Raw genomic sequence first — 20,459 nt, 5'->3', positions numbered from 1 at the left:
TGGCTAGCTTGTTAAACCCTGAAAGTGAAACTATAATTTAATTTACTAGAATGATTACACAATTGCAACTTTGAATGTAAAAAACATCTAAGGTAATGAAACTGTGTTTTGAATATTGTAATAGATCGTGATTTTGACAAATCACTTGTGAAAAGAAAGTGTTTTATAGTTCAATAGCTCATTGAAAATTTATCTCTCATGTTTCCTTGAGCCTATATCTAATTGGTAATTCAGACCCTCACAAAAACTACTTTATAGGAAGCATCGGGAGGTTGGTCGAGATCCTCCAATTTTTAGATGTGTTTCTGCTTCAAAACCCAAGACCTCTGGTCCACGAGATCAAAGAGGCCTTCTCAACCTGGAGATTCTGTTGTGCTTATTATTTTTCACTTGCTTCCTACACTATGCTTTTTTGTCTGAATGTAGAGCTGCAGAAGATTCCAATTAATCTTCATCTACCTCAGACCCATTTCCAGCATTACACAGTAACTTCCTATCATTATCTAAAGCACTTATTTCCTGTCCTGTTCTGCTGGGTGTAGTTGCTAGAAGCTTACTGGCCTAGGTTTAAATAAATTCAAAGATTTTGAATTTATTCTCCTTTTCATTTCTTCTTTAGACTTAGAACAAAATTAGGCTGCAAACTCCTTACTTTAATCTTCTGAGAGACCATAAAGTCTTTATAATGTTAGATCTTCTATTTAGATCAGTGGAGTTCGGAGTCTGGGGTCAATGCCATTAATATTTTAGATGTTTCTCTGGTTAAATACAACTGAATGAAATAAGAATTAATCAGAACTTAATAATGAGGAGCAAATTCTGTCATTTGAATAAATTGTGTTGCAGTAGGAACCCTTTAGGAGGGGAGGTAGACAATCCCTGTTTCGATGATATTTTGAATGTTCCATCAGGTAAAACATCTTTCACTTTTAATAGAATCCATGCAGAATTTTTAAACCAAATAACCCTGGGACCATTATGGGTACAAATTGAATAATTCTAACTACTTCATACTCAGTATTTTCCCCTGGGTTTATGCTAATGGAAAGAGATTTTCCAGATGTCATTGGTTTTGTCAAGGTTAAAAATTGGCCACTTCACTTCTCATTACAGCATCACAGTTAAAAAATTACTCTTCAAATCTGCCCAGATGGAAATTATTATTTTTTTTTTAACTTTAATTTTGCCATTATATATTATAATTTTTCTGTGATAAAATCAAACATTCAACCACTAGTTGGCAGTATGGTCAATGTAGGGGTTCAATCTGAGGCGCTCTATGGTATTTTTTCTCTCTTTTAACTAATATTTCAACTAATATAGTTGACATCTTTCTCATTGATTTGCTCGCTTAAATGTCTTCAGTGAATCTTAATCCACACTAATCAGTCTACAGCAATATTCAATCTTATTTGAAAATTATTTAATGGAATGGGGATAAAAAACTGTATTTCAGGCCTTTTTTGCGATTATGAATCTTACTTGTTCATACTTTAAACATATTGACATTGCCAATGATTATAATTTTGCAGATCCAAAATGCTGCAGTCAAAATATTCTTCTTGACATCAGCCTTTAAATAAGGAAGGTTAATGAAGAGGAAAGTGGTTCCCAGAGAGCTGTACATAAATAAAACAAGACTGTTAATTAAATCTGTTGTAGTTCTATATAATTTCACTGCTCCACAAGAAAAGCACAACAGCATACCGACACTTCCAAAATGAAACTATATCTTATCGGATCCTGAAGAGGAGGTTTTCCAAGTGCAAGGAAACCACCGATAAGTAGTAGTCAGCTCTATTTTACTTATGATACCAATAAATCTCAGAATTTATCTCTGCTGTTTTCAGGGTGACAGGTGCAACACAGCCGAAGCACGAACTCATGGGGGGTCTCGGGCGTCTTGTGCCAACCAATGGGACGGCGCACCATGCTGGAGTCAAGTGGAGTTTGAGGTGATCGTCGGGCACCTGTGCCAATCAGGGCGCGGGTAGGAGGAGTTAAGGGACTTGGAGGTGTGTCTCGAGAATGAGAGTCTGCAGCTGCATATTGTGTCTAAGACGGGGAGTAATGGTAAGAGTACAGTGCTTTACGCAATATTTTGGCAAGCTTTTGGTTTTCAGTGCGTGAGTTAGAAGCTGATTTTTCATAATTTATGTTCTTGCGTCAGTGACAAATTAAACCAAAAGGCACAAAAGAGACGACGCAAAGAACAGTCGGACAAACTGTAAACTTGTGCAGAAGCAGCCACAAAGTGCTCACAAACTCGCAGTCTGAGGAGCCGTCAAAAACACAAAGCGACTCATCCTTTCTTGCTGTGAATGAGGGATACTTCGCTGGACATGTGAATTTAAAAGGAGATACCTGCCAAGCACAACAATGAAGCAAACGTCTGTCCTGTGTTGCCTCGGCTTTCTCCTGACAAGCGTCTTGTTTGGGGTCGTCTCTCCACAATCAGGTGAGTAGAAGCCAAGTGCTTGCCACCCCCACCTTCCCGGTGTCTCATTAGAACTGGTAGGTGCGAATCGAGTGCAGCAGCTGCAGAAACGTGCTTACTTTTTCTCTCTTCATCAGTACAGTTTCTTGTTATACATAAGCAACACTATGTTCGTGTATTCGTTTTGTCTGAAACAACAGCAACTAGGGTCTCTCTGCTCCGCTGAAGCGCGTGTGTTGGTCTGAGCAGATGGCAGGTCGTAGCTTTGAGCTACTTGTGATGAACCCAGTCGAGGGACTTGCTGTTCTTCTTTTACAAAGCTACACTGTTGAAATTAGGGCATTTGATGTCCGTCACACGCGTCCTTTACGCGAAGTAAATGCGCAGCAACGGACAAAGTTGCTGCTGCTCCTGTGGATAAGCAGGCTGTCAAATGCGCAACTGTCGTGAAAGTTGCTTTGATACTCCGTTGTTTTCTACCCTTACAGATTGATTTGTCCCAGATAATTGGGTGTGAGACATCCTTTTTTGTTTCCTAATTAATTTGATGAAGGTTTGCAAGACAGCAGGTTTCACATGAAGCAGCTTTTTGCTCTGCAATCTTTGTCAGACAAAGGACATCCGCAACTTACTTCTGCATTGATTGCCTCTCATGAGTCCCATGTTGTTGTGTTAGTGTTTTGCTGTGTAACTCTTTAACCCGCACACCCATTTGCAGCCTTTAACTTGCATTTAAAAATAAAAATAAAAAAGCTGGGGAAAAGCATTTCTTTTTTCTTCCTCCCTGTCGCTTCCCTCAGGCATTCTGTTGACTGCCAGTATTTCCGCGCACATGCAAGGCTTCCACTCTTAGACAGTGGAAGTACTGTTTGTACAGTGCAATGACGCTCTTTACGCACAGGGCGGCATAAGGTGCACTCGGTGATGTGCTCCTGATGGAGATGAAATAGGCTAAAGCGCCATCATAATCATAATCATCATAATGCATAATCATATTTTGGTTTCGACAAAAAACGAGAAAATCAAGCTCGGACTGGAATGAAATACTTGCGACATACAGGAGTTAAAGTATATTTGCTTCTTTCCGCTTCCTGGGTGTTGATTTACTATTTAGTAGGAATTAATTAAGAATGAAAAATTCATAATTAAATAACAACCTAAATTAAATAAAGAACTGTTTATCCATTCGACTGATTAATCAGAACATAGTTATATATATATTTGTTCCTGCAATGCCAATTTGTTCTTGTGATTTTTATTTATTCATTCAAAATGTGTCTCCTTGTTCTTCAAGTAAGTTTAAAATTGCATCTTTAAAATTTGCCGGAGTGTTAGATTTAAGGAGTGAAAGTAATAAAAAGTAATCCTCGCAAGTTTGAACTAAGCTCCCCTTTTGCTCACATTTAGTTGCAATACTTAAAATTTCTGCGCAACGTTGATTACGTTTTGTAGGAAAATAATGACGTTGGCTGAACTCTTGCTGGACCCGTGCCTTTAAATCCAAGTAAATATGCTTTTATACGTCTTGCATATTCTCAATGTTGTTTCTGTGTACAAACAAATGGAGTAAGGCACATATTAAATTTGGATAAGTGGAAGAGTGTCAGAACTTCTCCCACCCGTGTTCCAGCAGCGGAACCCAGGATTACGAGGGAGAAGACGATAGTAATTCACTTTCACGGTAAAGCAAAAACTCTATGCCCTTCCGCCGGCAGAATTCCAAATTATGTAAATATGCTTTGCAAAAAAGCAGTAAAGGCGACACAAAAGAGAACTGCAGACAAACGCAGGAAGAACGGATTATACAAATATCAGTGCGAGAATTGGCATAAACGCGGATTAACTTCTGTTTGTTGGAAAAAAGGAGAAGGCAGTTTTCCTTCGTGTGCGCCCGTGCGTGAGCTCGAGCAGAACGCGCGCGAACGACTTCTTACGAGTGTGCTGAACTGCATGCTCACGCGCCTGTGTCATAGATGTTTTTTTTTCTTTCCTTCATCTTTTTGAGGTTTTCTTTTAATGAATGCTTTTGTCTTTCTTAATGAGCCACAATGACAAATTAATGTAAAAATCCTTCACCATTTATGTTGCTTTAGTGGTTCTTGTCTTCAAAGTGCCACCTTTTTTATGGAATAGCGTTTTTAACTGGCGTTAATTGCGTATACATTTATATTTTCATAAATAACTTCCCTTTTTCTGCAGAAGCATCTCAAATCTAGGTGCCACTTTGGGCAGAATTTTCTGATTATTGTAGTGTACATGATTGAAAATATTTTCCTTGACGATCAAAATAGTCAAGTTTATTTAAACAATAAAAGCACTTTCAATAAAGTACTTTTAAAAAACTTTTTCTTCTCATTTGCTATATTTATTTATTCGTATTGTAACTCAGTAAAACTCCTGTGTATTAAGACGAGAAAAAAATATATATATATTTACATTTTGTCCAAGTTCTTGTAAGCAATATATCCAAATGGCCAAATTGTTTCCTTTTTTTGGGGGTTTTGTTTGTTTTTTTTCCTGTAAGATGAGGAAATTCTGATTGCCTTTTTTGAAGCCAGCATGTTGAGAAGGAGCGGTGTGGCTTTTCTAAATGCTCCATAAAGGGACACAAAGTAAATCAGACCTTCTAGTATAACATTAGAAAAAACATCAGACCACAAGAATAGTATGACAGAAGATATTAGTTGGTTTGAAAGTCTATCTTTTTAAAACCTAAAGTATACCTTAAGACTACTATCTTGACTGTATATTAGAGGTAAAGTTTTGAGTTGTCTGACCATACTTCTACAGCTAAGTTGGGGATTTCAGGTTGGCTAAGTCAGCTAGCCAATCAAGCACAGCGATACCATGGTTCTTGAGTCAGATATTGGTACTTGTAGCAGTGTGGGAGGGTGCCATGTTATGATGTAAAAAAATTGGTATGTCCATAGATTTTGTAGACTAAAGCATAAACTACAAATTTCCTGGTAGATAGCTGTGCTGACTTAAATACTAATAAAACTCAGTGGCTCAATATCAATAGATTATACTCACTCTAGAAGCCTCACACCAAAGCAAATTTGGTTCTGTGCCTCTCCACTCTTCTTTTCTTTCTGAATGAAGTGCTAAATCTACTTTCATTTGAAGCCTTTAGTGTTATGAGCAACAATCCAGTCCTGTTGAACTGGCTTTGTTTTAAAAACTTCTTATCCATGTTGTCTGTGAAGCTTTTCCTCTCTACATGTTTTCCTACCACAAAATTTTCGACTAAAATCTGAGTTACTATTAGTATAAGGTAATGATCAAAATGACATAAAACTGCTTGAAAAATATCACTCTATGTCATAAATATAATTTGAGGGTTTCACTTTTTGAATCCAATTACTAAAATAGACAAGACATCCAGACACTGCTAAATTATTACATTTTTTAAATATAGTATGTATAAAAATATTTGTAATGTCCTGGCAAGATGTCTTGTGGCCCCTGGGCAAGGAAGAAGCTTACCTAGGGCCAGAGTCTCCGACTAGCTCCGTTTTCTACTGTTCTAGAGGACTGTGTCTGCAGAGTTTGAATATACGTTCCACATGGGTCTCTGTGCAGAGTACAACCCTTCATTTGACTGCAGCTGTTATCTGGAACTATAGGAGCTCGGGAATGCATATAGCTGCCATTTTCTAAACCATGTGGCCTTGTTCTGAAAAAATGATCTGCATGTATGAATGTTTATACAACCCATATAAAGGTGCATTTGAAGGTCCACAAGTGTGTGCATTGCTTGTTCAACCCAGGTAATCAAATCATTATAAACAAACTGTTATCTTTAAATCATTCTCACTGACGGCCTTCAGCCAAGTCATATTTCCTTCAGCTGATTGAAAAGGTGGATGGGCAATGTAGTTGAAGAACCTTTCAGTTGTTTCAGCGATTATCTCATGGCTGCACTCACTGGTTGTTGGACAGAAATTGACAAGGCATTTCCACTATTCGGGTCTATCAAACTATTTTCAAGGTTTGGACACAGCAAAAACGAGGGGAAACTGGAGACTTTTTTTTTTTTTTCTCTTTCAGTTTTTCTGGTCCCACAGCAAAGACTGAGGTGTCTTGTATACTTTTCTGTTTTGTGTGTTTTCTTCTGGCAGTTACTGCCAGGCAAAAGAATGGTGACACATTTAGCGACCTACACAACTCGACTATGTCACAAAGGCCTCTTACAGTCATATCTGCTGTCGCTTGTTAAAGGAGCTTTGACCCTGTGCTGACACTAGGCTTTATATTAGAAGAATGGCAGTCTTTGATTAGGTACCAATTCACTTCCATTTGTTGAGAAAAGGAATGGGAACCTTTGTGTTTTTGTTCCTCATATTAAATATGAGGAGGAACATTTGGCAATTGGTCCTTTTTTTATAAAGATATTTTGTTCTTAATTTGACCGAAACCCTTTCTTTCCGGTTTAACAAAAAGAAAAAAAAAAATCCTGTTAACACCTTATGGCTGACAAGATGTTATTATTTAGAATGTGTGAAAAGCGTATTAAATATAAGCCTTTGGATTTTTGTTTTTCATTGCTGAACATTTGTTGACTTTTCTTCTTTACAAGAATGACAAAACTAAGACCGACTGTAATTTATTGTGTTAGTCTTCTCTGGGGACTTCACTCTTCAGCCAGATAAAATGATTGAAAAAAACAACTTTCTGGATGAGTAAACCACACAGTATTCAATGCAAGAATGGTGAAAACCACAGGGTTCTCTGTTAATTCTCACTGTCTCACAAAAGGGTTGATGAATACCCAGTTTGATAGTCTGAAGAGCAGAGAAGGCGAAAACGTTTCTAATAATGTTTTCTTATGGGAGTTTGATTTAATGTGTTGATATAATTTTAAATTCAATACTATTAAATCACTGATATCAAAAATACCATCACAGCAACTTTAAGCTTAGTTTCTTATAGCCATTATCCAACAGCCTTTCTCTGGTTATAACAAAATTCTCAATTTATTTCACTTGCTGTTTATTTTAGTAAGAGCTGACACATCTTTTTCTGATCAGCCATAAGAGATAATCTGAACTATTTACATTGCTATAATTTGTTGCCTCTTTCCCTTACTTTTGGGGTTACACCGATAATCATTCTCTCTTGCCTCTATCCCTACTTTCGCCCTCTGTTGTCTCTTTTTCATAACTTCCCAGAATAAATGTGTTCTGCAATAAATTAGCTCATTTGTTGAAGCTCATTTTGTTCTATGGAGGACTGGTCCTGCTAAAATTGGCAATAAAAATAAAATTTTTCCTAACATATAGTTTGGATCTTTATCTTGACTAGAAGAGAAGCTGACTCTAAATGCCCACCAACCAGATTCCTTCTTCTGCCCAGACTTTTTTGCCAGTTTATCGCTTTCAAACTGAGGGATTAAAAACAAAAGAGTACAAAAGTGAAACAAGACTGAGAAAATCAATTGATGTATGATTAAAAAAGGCTTCTCTAGATTAAAAAAACCAAATAAACACAAACTATGTTAAAAATAGAAATTTGACGATGAATAAAAATGTATTAATTAAATACAGAATTTTATAAAATGGGAAAAAAATAATTAGAAAGGAAACTTAATTTCTAAAACATTAAAATTAGAAATTGAAAATAAATAATCAGGATAAGTGAATACTGTTAAATTAAAAACAAATATTATTTGATATCACATTGATAAAGTAAATTAGAAAAATGTATATATATTGTATGGAATATTTACTACAATTTTTAAGCCATTTATCTATTTCTACATTTATTGCCAACTTTGGCAGGTTCAAACCTCCGTATTTTGATTCTTCACACTCTATCTGCATGTTTTCAGTTGCTTTAAAGATAATTTTTTCTTGCTGAATTGTCCTCAAGTTTCTTTTACATCACTGCTCTGTGAGAGACATCATCTGAGATGCACCGAGAAATTTATATTTTGTAGAATCTTTTTTTTTTTTTTTTATTGAATAGTTTATTCAGTCATTGTTGTTGAAGCCTCAGAAGTATTCTGGTTCACTTAGGAAGACAATTTTATTTGAGTTGCTTATTTTTCTTTCTTTTACTCAAAAGTTCTTTTGTGACTTATAATGGATAGATGCTGTTCTGTTTTGTTTGTTTGTGCACTACTGATTAATTTACTGCAATGTTGTGCTTAAATTTTTTACTTACTTGCAAAATCCTTTGTTTTAAGAAAGTTGTCCTATTTTAGTTTTTTCTGAGGATGAAAATGGAGACAGTTTTTCAATTTGACTTGTTGATGGGCTCATAACCAGACTGTCCGCAGCCAGCAGAAATGATTGGATCATATCCTCTCTGACCTTTACCAACTCATGCACCCTCATTTATCACCTGCAGTTATGAATGTGCCATACATGTGCATGTGTTTTGCCATGCATCATTGTCAGCTTGGCTATTAAACATGCTTTTAGTGAGGAATGTCAGAGAACGACCAATGCGTCACCAATGTTGTGAATATGTTTAATTGGGCCATGTTATAATTCAAAATGTATTTTATTAAGTGTGGCTCTAACAGTTAGAATAAATCACATTTGATAAGGTACATTAGAAATTGAATGTTTATTTTCTCTTTCTCATCTCATCAGTAATATTTTGTTGTTATGCTTTCTATTTCTTTTTGATTGCAGGATGAGCAAGCTTGAGTCTTTCTGTGTATGAGGGAAAAAAAAGAAAGCTAAAGACACATGAGAAATGCAAATAGACTGATAGTCTCTGCAGTTCTAAATACACAACAACGGAAGTCCTTCATTAACAAGGTAGTGCAGCAAGCTCTCATATGCACACACATTGTTAACAAAGTCTTCCTGAATGTGTTTTACAATATACATCAGTTGCACTTTTATTGGGTTGGTATATATGCATCTGGCCTACAAAGGGAGTTTAAAAAAGCACGATGTAGAGCTTCTGCAATGATAAAGGGCTTTTATCTGTGTTGCAATATATTCAATGCGAGCGAAAATCCAAGACGTTAAGTCAAATAATATGGACACGTGCATTCTCCTTGAGAGAGTTTGATATCCCTGCAGGACTGTTGCTGCACGGTTCCTTCTCACTCTCTGAGGCGGTTATCGAAAGAAAAAGCACAACCATACTTCTACATTTTTAAGACTTGTTCAACGTATTCATGTTGCACCAATTCCCAGCACTTTACAACACAAACAGATCAAACTCATTTGCAATTATAATTGGACAGGAATTGGAATCCAAATTACTCCTAATTCATTTTTAAAATATCTGATTCCTCCCCAAACCCCCATAAAATCCGAACACATATTCAGATTCAATAACACACAGCCAACCTAACTTCTAATTATTCTACAGCACAGTCAAATAATTGCTTTAAGTCATTGACTTTGCAGAAATTAACTTGGGAAATTATGTTGGGAGAAAATATATGTATATAAGCATTCATTATATGGAATTTAAGATGAAATTCATTTGCATTATTCTGTTTTCATTTGAATGAAATGTTGTAACTAAAAGATCCTGTTAAATCTTTTAAGAAACCATTAAAAATCTTGAAGTTATCAAAAGACTTTGCAAGGATTCACTATTCACTATAATAACCTACACCACTAGCCCCCCCCCCCCCTCCCAAAAAAAAAAAAAAAAATAAATAAATAAATAAATAAATAAATAAAAAACAAAAAAAAAGAAAATGCCATGTTAACATCTGACAAAGCACAACCTGGACGAGTAAAATGATGACAAAAGTACTCATTTTTGTCAGGAAGACAGAGGATTTCAGTGAACACAAACTACAAATTTAAAACAAGACTACTTTATATGTTTAGAAGTAAAGCTTTTTTACCTTGTTAAACTTGTTACCAATTAAACTCCGATATGTCTAAAATATTCATGATTGTGGGAAGTAATGCAGTAATAATAGATTTTAAATGTTATCGCTTCTGCATGTTCCACTGGTGGAGTTTGCTGTCTGTATCCACCACAGTGTCTTGCAAATGTAGAGACTGGTAATTGCAATTTACTTTTCATCCCTTGAATTACATATTTTCAGTTTGAAATGTTTAATTGGTTAAAATAGGATAAAATGCTGCGTGTGAAAAAACTCACTGTGATCTGAAATCTTTCTACTACAAATAAGGAAACTATTACTGACAAAAACTTAACAGAACCTCACCTCAAAACATCTGAATAATTCTGGTAATCTCAATTAAATGTTGAATTCCCTTTACAGAGTTTACACCCTTACATTTTATATACATCTCACATTTCTTCTTTTTTTTTTCTTTGCCTATTTCTCCCTTGTGTCTTTTGAACATTTAATCATTAACACTATATAAAGAATAACCACCCTACACTACATTGTTTCAAAATGAATCCACTTAAAGCTGTCAGGGCTAACGGATGCCAACTCACATCATACATTGGCAAACACAAGGCACTCCCACACATTTACCCACACACCCTGCCGTCACCCTGAGCTTTTACTACATAGGAGCAAATGGGCATGTTCTAGACCTTTGAAAGCTTCAGTCGCATGTTCGCTAAACAATATAGTTGTCTGCGGACTGAACATGCCATGTATGTCTGTCAGCTTGCAAAGCTTTTGATCCCTTTTGTTGTCGCTGCTACTCTTTTAACAATAAGCCCGTCTATCCTGCTAGAGGACTGCAGGAGGCTTTCAGGCACCGACCCTTTTTGACAACCACATTTTGAGAGATTCAAAATGCGGTGACAACATGCGTGAACAATGTACATGAACGCTTGTCTATGTGTGAACTGATTCTGTCCAACGGTGTGCATGTGAAGGCTTGGTTGGGGGGGGGGAGGTGACTGACAGACCAAGCAAGCTCCAGAGACTCTTTCTCTGCTCCACTGTCTGCTTGTTCGTCTTCCTCCGCCCACCCTCTTCCTTCATCTTTGGCTTTGTAAGCCTCCACATAATGTGGGAGCATTAAAATGACAATGGAAATTATGGCTAATCTTTGTTAAGACACACTCATTACCGCCACGGCTTGGAATGAGAGTTTGATAAGAGTTGGTCTGCTGTTTTTTTTTTTTTTTTTTTTTTTCTACCTTCCTTCTGAAGAGACAGTCTGACATATTGGAGTGATGTGTTTTATTCTCACTTTTTGTTATTTTTTTCTATTCCCGCTCACAGTTAATAATGGTGGCAAATATATGAAAGGATGATAATAGGCTGACAACTTGGGCATGAAAGACTAGCTCCACCTTCAAACGAGCTTTTCATGCAGTTCCGTATGTGGGTGTATGTTAGAGGGCTGATTTCTCTCAACTCCTTCCTTCTCCGTCTCTCTCCGCTTTTAGTAATCCTCCTTTAAAATATTCATGGCTAATCTGCATGTACAATGTAATTACAGACGGATTTGAATGATATGGCCAGCGAAATGTAAGCTACATGTTAAATCTTGATTTAGTATTTTGTGCATCTGAATAAATATGCAAAATACTTTTGCTGCTTTTAAATGGCTTAGAACTAAGTAAAAGCAAAGGAAATATATTAGAAACTGTTTTGAAAGTTTCTCAGTCTCATCACAGTGTATCCTGTGTATGCACAGCGCCTTGCAAAAGTGTTCACACATTGTAGCTTTCTACATTTTCTCACATCACAAGCAAATATATTTTTGCATTGTATGAAAAACACAAAGTTGAGTAGATAATTCTACTTTTTTTTAACACATGAAAGCCCCAAAAGTTTGACATTCATATGAATTCACTTTCCTATACTGTTGAATATAAGCCCATTGAACCAATGAGAAATTACCTCATTACTAAATAGTCTATCTGTTCAGTTCAAAGCAGGATGAGATTTTAAAACAACATCGTACGTCACAGAACTGTTAAATCCATCGTCAAAAAAGTGTGAAGCACCCTTGCAGACCTAATAAGACATGCATGCCAAAAAAAAAAAAAAAAAAAATAGATGAGGCTGGGAGAAGATTATTTACTGACCCACATTTCGCTGGAAGATCTGCAGAGATCATCAGCTCAATTAGGACAATATGTTGACATATGCACTTCTGTACACTCCACAAATTTGTTTTTTATGTAAGAATGGCAAGTAGAGAGTCATAGTTCAGAAATAAGCAAAAAAGATCTTGTTTAGAATTTAATACAAGCTATGTAGCAAACAAGTGGAAAAAGCTGTTGCCCCCAGATGACTCCATAATGTAACTTGTTGGTATGCAAGTGCTTTGTTGCAGAAAATTTACCCTGCTTGTGATCTAAAACACACCATCTCTACAGTAAATCGTAGTAGACAGAATACATAGACAATATTTTGCTCCATGGGTGTTTCTTAATGACAGAGGACTTTGTTGGCGTTAATAGAAAACCTGATAGCAGCTACAATAAACTTGAGCCTGGAGCTGAGATTCATCCTACAGCAGGAATTAAATATAAACATTCATGCAGAGCTGCAATAGAAGTATATCAAATCATAATCATTTGCTAGAAAGTTGAGCCCCAAATCCAAATGAGAATTTGTGGTGAGACCTGAAGATTGATGTCCTTAGATGGTCCAATCTGACTGAGCTTTGAACGTTCCTGAAATTAACCATTTGAAACCTAAAAAGCTAGTGGAGATTTACCAGATAACAAGATGGGCTGCTTTAATTGCAGTAAAATGTGATTCTACAAACTTTTGACATGTTGCATATTCCAGTGAAAAAAATCCTAATTTCACTGTATGTTGGTACCTTGTATAAACTATTACAACTATTTTACTAGAATAAAAGATGTGACCGAAGAGCCGCATGCGTCTTTCTGCTTCACCCCCCCTGGCTTATGTCCCCAATGCCATGTTTTGGGGGCTACTGGTCTCCAATTAATGGGCCGGTGTGCCCTGCATGCTATTCTCACAGGTCAATTTTTCACTTGTATGAGAGTGGGACGGGGTGAGGTGGGATGTCCTTTTTAGATGAAGCACTTGGTGTTTGTGACCTGTAATAAATGAGTTTGCAGTCAGTCATAGCAGCTGTAAGGAGGCATTTGGGAGCAAATGTTGGATGGAGGTGGGGGGTAATTTTCAGACTTGGTTGGAAAACAGTTTATCTATGCACAGATGAAAAATGACTGCGCCAAACATTCTATCGCTTGTGTAACGAAATAACAGAAATCTTGAAATAATTTAGGGATTTACCACACAGAAGGAAAATGTCATAATTTAAAGATGATGCTGTAGATAAAAGCCCTAAGGTGCCACCAAAGACCAGAATAATTACATATCTCAATGTCCTAGACAAATATAGAGAAGAATAGCTGAACAAAATGAGTTTTTATCTGATGATTTTAATGAAGTCAGTATTTATCTTTTGTATGTGAAAAATCAAATATCGCAAGGAAAGATAAGCCAGACAGTGAAATATGCCAAAACCACAAAGCCAAGGAAAAGAATATTTAGAAAGCACAAACTGTATTATTTACTTTTCATCTCTTATGTTTTTCAGCTTTCAAGCTGGAAAAGATTTTGGTTTAACTCTTCCTTAAGTATTTTAACACACTTCTTTTTACAAAATGTTAATCACAGATGCTAAAGGAAAGATCAATATATTTCTCAGAGATTGGGTTTTGACGAGAATATGAATTTGGTTCCAAAAACAGAGCATACAAACCTAAAAATGCCTGAATCTAATTTGTTGGTGGAGCAAAGATTTATGTGAAAGTGTTGATCCATAGCTTTTACACATTGTGGCCAATCAGAGCTTTTGAAATCCATCAGTGGTACTACATTTCAGTACCATGCAGTTTGTATTCAGCACCCCTCACTCACACACCCTTAAATAAAATTGTGTTAAAAAAATAGCCCTCAGAAGTTACAGATTTTAGTAGTAAATACCTGTGTATAATTAGGTTTGTGCTGTTCTTTGAAGGCCTCAAAGTTTTGTTAGAGAATATTTTAGAAATACCAACATCATGGAAGGGCAAGAAATGCGGCAAAAAGGTCAGGGATAATATTTTGTTTCTCACAGAAATCTTTTCTGAATAATGAGAAGAAAAAAAGCCATTGTTGAAAGAAAACCATAAGAAATATTTTCTGCAGTTTTACACACTGCAAAAAATATGAAGCAAACGCGGATGAAGGTGCTCCAGTAAGATAAGCCTAAAGTGAACTCTATTTGCAGAACAATGTGTGTGGCAGAAACTAACACTTACCATCTTCCTGGACACACCATCCCTACAGTGAAATGATGGCAACATTATGCTGAGGGTTTGATTTCTATAGCAAAGTTAGGGAAGCTGGTTTGAATTGTTGGGAAGATGGAGCTAAATTCAGGACAGTGCTGGATGAAAACCTGTTATACCCTTCAGAAGTTTACTTTCCACTCGGACAATGACATTAAGCATGCCTTCAAAAATATTGTTTACAGACATAGCCTATCAAACTCATAGAACTTGAGCCGTTTTTTATTTCTGATCTATCTTCAGGCAAGTTTTTGTTCTTCCTCAATTTACAACAATGCAACAATTTGTGTTGAACCGTTTAAAAACAGCAACATCCGGGTTTATGATAAAAGCAAAATGTGACATGTCAGAAAGTAGGAAAAAGATTTGTAAGGCTCTGGTTAGCCTTGGAAAATTGTTTTGTTCAGGCAAGCCCCCATTAAGAACTTTTAGATAAGAGTCAGAACAGGTATGAATGTAATCAGTGAAAAAAATAACAGATAATTTATGTCTGTTTACATATTTTCTAGCAATTTATTTACTTTGTATGTACATATAAGGAAACCTTGGCTGATACACTACTTCCAGCCAGGTGCATTAGTGTGACTATCATTCCTGCGAAGCAGCAGTCACCTTGCAGCAGAGCAGAAATAGCGCAGCTCTTTTTCCCTGGATGTGAAGGTACATAAAGCACAAGATGAGAGGACCAGGAAGGCAATTGACCTTGGCTGCTTTTGGGAGCTGGTATATAGCCATCCAGTTGGATGCCATGATTCTGCTGCAGAAAAAGAGACTGAATGGATGATTGTATTACTTATAGGGAAGCTATAATTTATACCAAACATCTAATTTATTGTAACACAAGCAATTTCTTCTTTGTGGAAAAAAATAAAATAAAATGGCGTTTTTAATTGTTTTTTTTTTTTTTTGCCACAACTATAAATAACAGTAAAAAGCTTTACATTACACAAGTGGGTGCTTCTTGAATAAAAGGATGTGTTTGATGATATGAGACAATATCAAACAGGAGAAGAGCTGAGTAAGTGCAAAGCAGGTCTAAAGTCAACCTTGCCATTTTGCTTTGCTGTGCTTTAGTGTTTACCTGTGACAGGGGTGCTTTATCTCAGCCAGTCACCAGAGCATGTGTAAACACACAAGGGGGAGCACACTGCATATCATGCTGTTTTCAGCCTCCCTGCTTTTGTTCCAAAATCTTTCTCCCGTAGAGAGACATTATCCCCTGACGGCAAGGTGAAAGGGGTGCTGATGTAAGGTTATTTGTAACAGAAGGAGAATGACGGGAGAAAAAAAAAAGTGGATGGAGTGGTTAAAAGTAAGAAAAAAATAAAAATCTCCTAATTATAGCCAAAGAAGGGCAGCCAGTCGGGGTAGTACAGGGGAGAAGAGCGAAGCGGCTCCAATGGAGTACGGGATATGAGTGAGTGTCTTGGGAGCCTTGGTTAAAGTAGTCGCCATCACAGGAGCTGAATGGACAATTAATCAGAGGCACCCTGTGGGGGAAGTTAAGGCTATGACAGTGCCACTTCATTCTGCTGGACACACGTATACCTGCTGGCTCATCCACAACATTGTCACCTCTTTCTGTTTGCTTTTTGTTCTCCTACTGTCTTATTTTCTCCTTTTTATTGCAATATTTTTTCTTCTCATCTCCCTTTTTCAATTTATTCTCTTTATTTTGTCCCAGTCTTGTCAGTTTTCTCTCCTTCTTTGTTTACCTCCCTTTTTTCCTGACTTTTCTCTCCTCGAACATGTGCTTAAGTTTTCGAGCCTTTTGATTAAGATCAGTTGTGAATGCCTTATTCTGACCTGACAAGTGTCTCCAAACTCTTTTAGAGTCTGGAATTTCTTATGGCTGTGGATGGAGGGAGACTGCAGCTAGGAAGAATCGTCTGAAAGGGTGAACTGCTGGCTCTACTTTACCTTTCCCATTATCCCCTTCTTCACTGCCTTCATCCCTCCATCTCTGCCAGCTCCTCTGTCCCCCCCATGGCTGGCGCTGAGTGATTGATGGATTTAGGTTTGACATGGCTTGGTTCACCCGAGGGCGCTAGCAAGGACACTGGTGAGACTGAGATAGACGCTGGGGACATTCAGATAGGCAAGACAGAAAAGAGAGTGCACTCAACACTTCTGAACATTCTGCCTTGGCAGAATTTGTCAGGGGTGTTAGTATTTTCTGTTAGTCTTTGGTTCAATCGCATTGGCAAATAAATAACATGTAACCATGTAATTGGTTTTAATGTATTTTTTATTTATTTTTGTGTATTTACAAGTTGTTGTTTTTTTACACTCAGCTCAAATAAGACCAAATGGTTTCTGGAGTGAATTTCTAAGTAGTTCAAATTATGTAGTTACTGTCTTACTTGCAAAAGTTGTATTCACTTAGTATTCATCTTATTTCTATAACCAAAAATGCTTTGAGTGATGAACTTGACGTGTGAACCAATATTCTTACTTGTAAACAAACAATCTCCTATACAGCAAATACTGTCATCTGGCCAACTGCAAAATTATTGATCTGATCACTGATACTTTTTGAAAGCGCACATTATGTGCATATTTAGAAAAATTCAGAAACATTTTATAGTTTTTAACAGAATGACATTTTAAAAGGTAGTTGGGGAAGGAAAAACCGGGATATTAGACACTGATGAATTAAAACTTGTTATAAAAGAGGAATCCTAATCTTAAAATCACACCTGATCTGCTTTTAGCAGTTATGTTAATCATTTTCAGAAGCTTGTGTTTCTTCTCTTTGCGGTTGTAGCCAACTCACAAAAAAGTTTTGGAGTTTCATCGTTTTCCCCCTTTGGTTAAAAGTGATATAAGCAAGCATTCAGGATTTTCAGTAGTCACTTCTCACTTTAGATTATTTTCACTTCAGCTCTATTAAAGCGGCTTTAAATGAAAATTGTAAGGTCCCTTTTTGAAGAACCGCTTTTGCTCAAAGTGCTTTGTCCGTTAGAGGATCTGCAGTTGGAACTCACTTCCTGTTGATTTAAAGTCTGTAACCAGGTCAATATGTTCAAAAAACAAACAAAACTCTGGTTATGTCAAAATCAGAAGTGTATCCATACTTAATGTTTTACGTTTCGCTTCAGTTTTTACTAGATGTAAGATGTACTGTTTAAAACCCATATAGAGACATATGCTACGAATTAGCTGTTGCTAAGACACAAACAGGGGCTGCTGTTCTGTTCTGTTCAGTTTGTCTATGTCTGTGTGTCTGTCACTATCAAATAAACTTAAATAATAATAACAGTTTTCTTTTTGTTCCTCATTCGCCAATATTCAATCAAAACACTTAAATACAAACTGCTGGAGTAATCCCATTGCACTTTTGGTGTGTGTCCCACTCTATTCCTTTTAATATTTAATATTGTTTGTTTCACACTGTTTTTCTTTTTTAGATGGAAAAAAAAACACAACATCTTTACACATCCTTGAAACTGTCTTTCACACAAAAGGTATTTGATTTCTTACATTGATTTCCCCTTTGATTATCCAGCTTTTATGTAACTAGCATCCCAATGCGTAATTTAGTTTAATAATTTTTGCGAAGTAATTTGGATACACCACCATACTTGTCAAGACTCCTGTTTTTGGCTGGGAAAATATTTTACCCCTCTTTCCCGCTGTTCTCTCATATTAGTATTTTCCCATAAATTTCCCATATTATAATGAGAACTGCCCCATATTTTAAGACAGTTATGATCTGCTTTGTTCTTTGGGCAACTGTCAGGAAAGAGAAAGTCAGATTAGTTGGCCTTGGAGGCTGAAACTAATGTATAATGTGACAGTTCCTGACTGACTGTGATATAGCGGTTGTTGTAGTAAAGCAGTTTTACTACAATTGCTTTAGTACAAGCTGATATGAATACAAATAGATAAGCATTCATAACTATTTGTAAATGAGCTAGTTTTCTTCATGCTGTGGGACACTCTAAATCTAGACTAAGTCACCAAAGGAATTTAAAATTTTATTTTAAGGTTTAATATTTTAAACTTTCTAGCCTAAATTTTTTTCAAAAATCCTGAACAGTTCCTTTAAATCGTTTCGTTTTTATTTTTTAAATGAAACCATGTCTAGCCACTGAAAGGCGAAATCTGATCCCTAATGTCTCTAAACTAAATCCAGGTTTTCTGTGTCGCTACTTTGAATTGAGTGCAAGCTGCGTGCTGCTAACCTTCCAGGGGGGATCTTCGTCCTCGCAGAAAGCAAACACCCATTTGACATGGAGCCGGCAGAAAGGGAACAAGGCCCACAGTGTCTCCCCTGCTCCAAGTGCTTTGTCCAGTAGGAGGCTTCTGCCACGGCTCCAGGCTACCAAACCCACGTGACATGCCTGGAGATGAGGGGGAACGCTTTCTGAATTGTGTTATGTCCAGAATATGTCAGGAAAATATTCCTAAAAGAAGATTCATGTTGCTCCTTACACTGGCCTGAAAGTCACACAAAGGTCTATCTGTCTAGCTTCAGATATAGCCTATAATTTTAACATTTTACAGAAACTGCATATTAGTGTAAACATTTTTTTTTTTTTAGCTAAAACCTACCAAGGTAGCATTAAGCATAAAATAATGAAGGGCTTTTTGTCATAAATTTTATTTTAGTTTGGATATAATAAAAAACATTTTAATTGTATTCAGTAAAAATGTAGCTTCAGCCATACTTGTAAGCACTGGAAGGATTTCTGGAACATTTGGAAATGTTGGATCATGGACGAGATTTTTTTCTTAGGATCAAGTGATGCTGGCATTTTAGAAATCAGAAACCAGCCATCTCTTTTATGAAGCTCAATAAATAAATAAACCTACCTCAGCTTCTTAAAAGAAAGATATAGACGCAATGTGCGGGGCCGGGCAGGGATACTGGCAGGTTAAACACCTACTCAGAGCCCCCAGCTGAGCTGTGGAGGCCCCTAGAGAAAGATAATTGCGTCATATATTTGGGCTAATAAAAACAAAAAGCTTCATGTGCTTATGCGGGGGTTATATTTCACTAATAATGTAAGTAACTGTAAAAGTTCAGCAAGTGGTGACGTTTTGTTTCCCTGATTGCTTGTGAACCCAACATTAAACTAGGCCCTTTCTAAGTTAAGTTGCACTGGAATCTATTACCTGTTCACTGGAAATGATTTCCAAAGAGCAAGAAATCTGAGATAAGTCACTATTTTTTACTCTAATCACCATCTAAATCTTACAAAGTCAGTTCTGCGTGACATTATTTTGACAGAATGACACGGCATGACATAATTTTTCTCGTTTCAGAGTTAAAAGGTAAACTGTATGAAGTTGGTTACAAATAATTATATCCAGTCTGGCAATTCATAGAACATGAACTGAATGATAATTTCTGAGTTCATATGTCACCTGCAGCTGTGCTTGAGCAAATAAACAGACCCTCATTATACAAGATGAGCAGCCATATGCAGTACATTTGATTTAAAAGTCCCGAGTGCGCAAACATTGAATAAAGGAACAAGTCCTTTTTGATGATGAAACAAGTTAAAAATCAGACACAATGAAATTTGGAAACCTGAAGGAGAGGTAAAAGAATAATATTTTTTATATTATTTATTTGCATAAATGTTTTGGATTAGCTGATTATGGCATGTTGGTAGCTAAAGTCACAGGTAATTTAATTGACGGGTGGCAGGTTAAACTGAACACAAGTTCGGAATTGATTCAGTCCACTGGAGGGGTTTGAAATCTTAATGCAAGATGGCATCACGCCTAATTATAATACCATAAATAATTCATTGTAAATACATTGTAAGCAGTATTGTCAGCAGAAATGGCATACCCTCAAATGAATTCTTTTTACCTCTTTTAGGAA

General features: G+C 36.5%; 1 protein-coding gene across 3 annotated transcripts in view; it reads left to right on the top strand.

Moving 5' to 3' along the window:
* Positions 1 to 1,617: 1,617 nt before the first annotated feature.
* Positions 1,618 to 20,459, top strand: part of LOC122839361 (receptor tyrosine-protein kinase erbB-4-like) — a 265,949-nt gene continuing 247,107 nt past the window's right edge. For 2 of the 3 annotated variants that reach the window (XM_044130859.1, XM_044130861.1), the window contains exons 1-2: positions 1,618 to 2,073; positions 2,171 to 2,458. In XM_044130859.1, the coding sequence (XP_043986794.1) occupies positions 2,380 to 2,458 (79 nt within the window). In that variant the 5' untranslated portion in view covers positions 1,618 to 2,073; positions 2,171 to 2,379. Of the gene's footprint in view, positions 2,459 to 20,459 lie in introns of all 3 variants that reach the window. The other variant, XM_044130860.1, reaches the window with a different exon arrangement.

The sequence above is a fragment of the Gambusia affinis genome, linkage group LG11 (assembly GCF_019740435.1).
Source record: "Gambusia affinis linkage group LG11, SWU_Gaff_1.0, whole genome shotgun sequence".
In the NCBI taxonomy this organism is placed as follows: Eukaryota; Metazoa; Chordata; class Actinopteri; order Cyprinodontiformes; family Poeciliidae; genus Gambusia; species Gambusia affinis.
The sequence above is the reverse complement of the archived record's forward strand: the minus strand, read 5'-3'. Positions and strand labels throughout refer to the sequence as shown.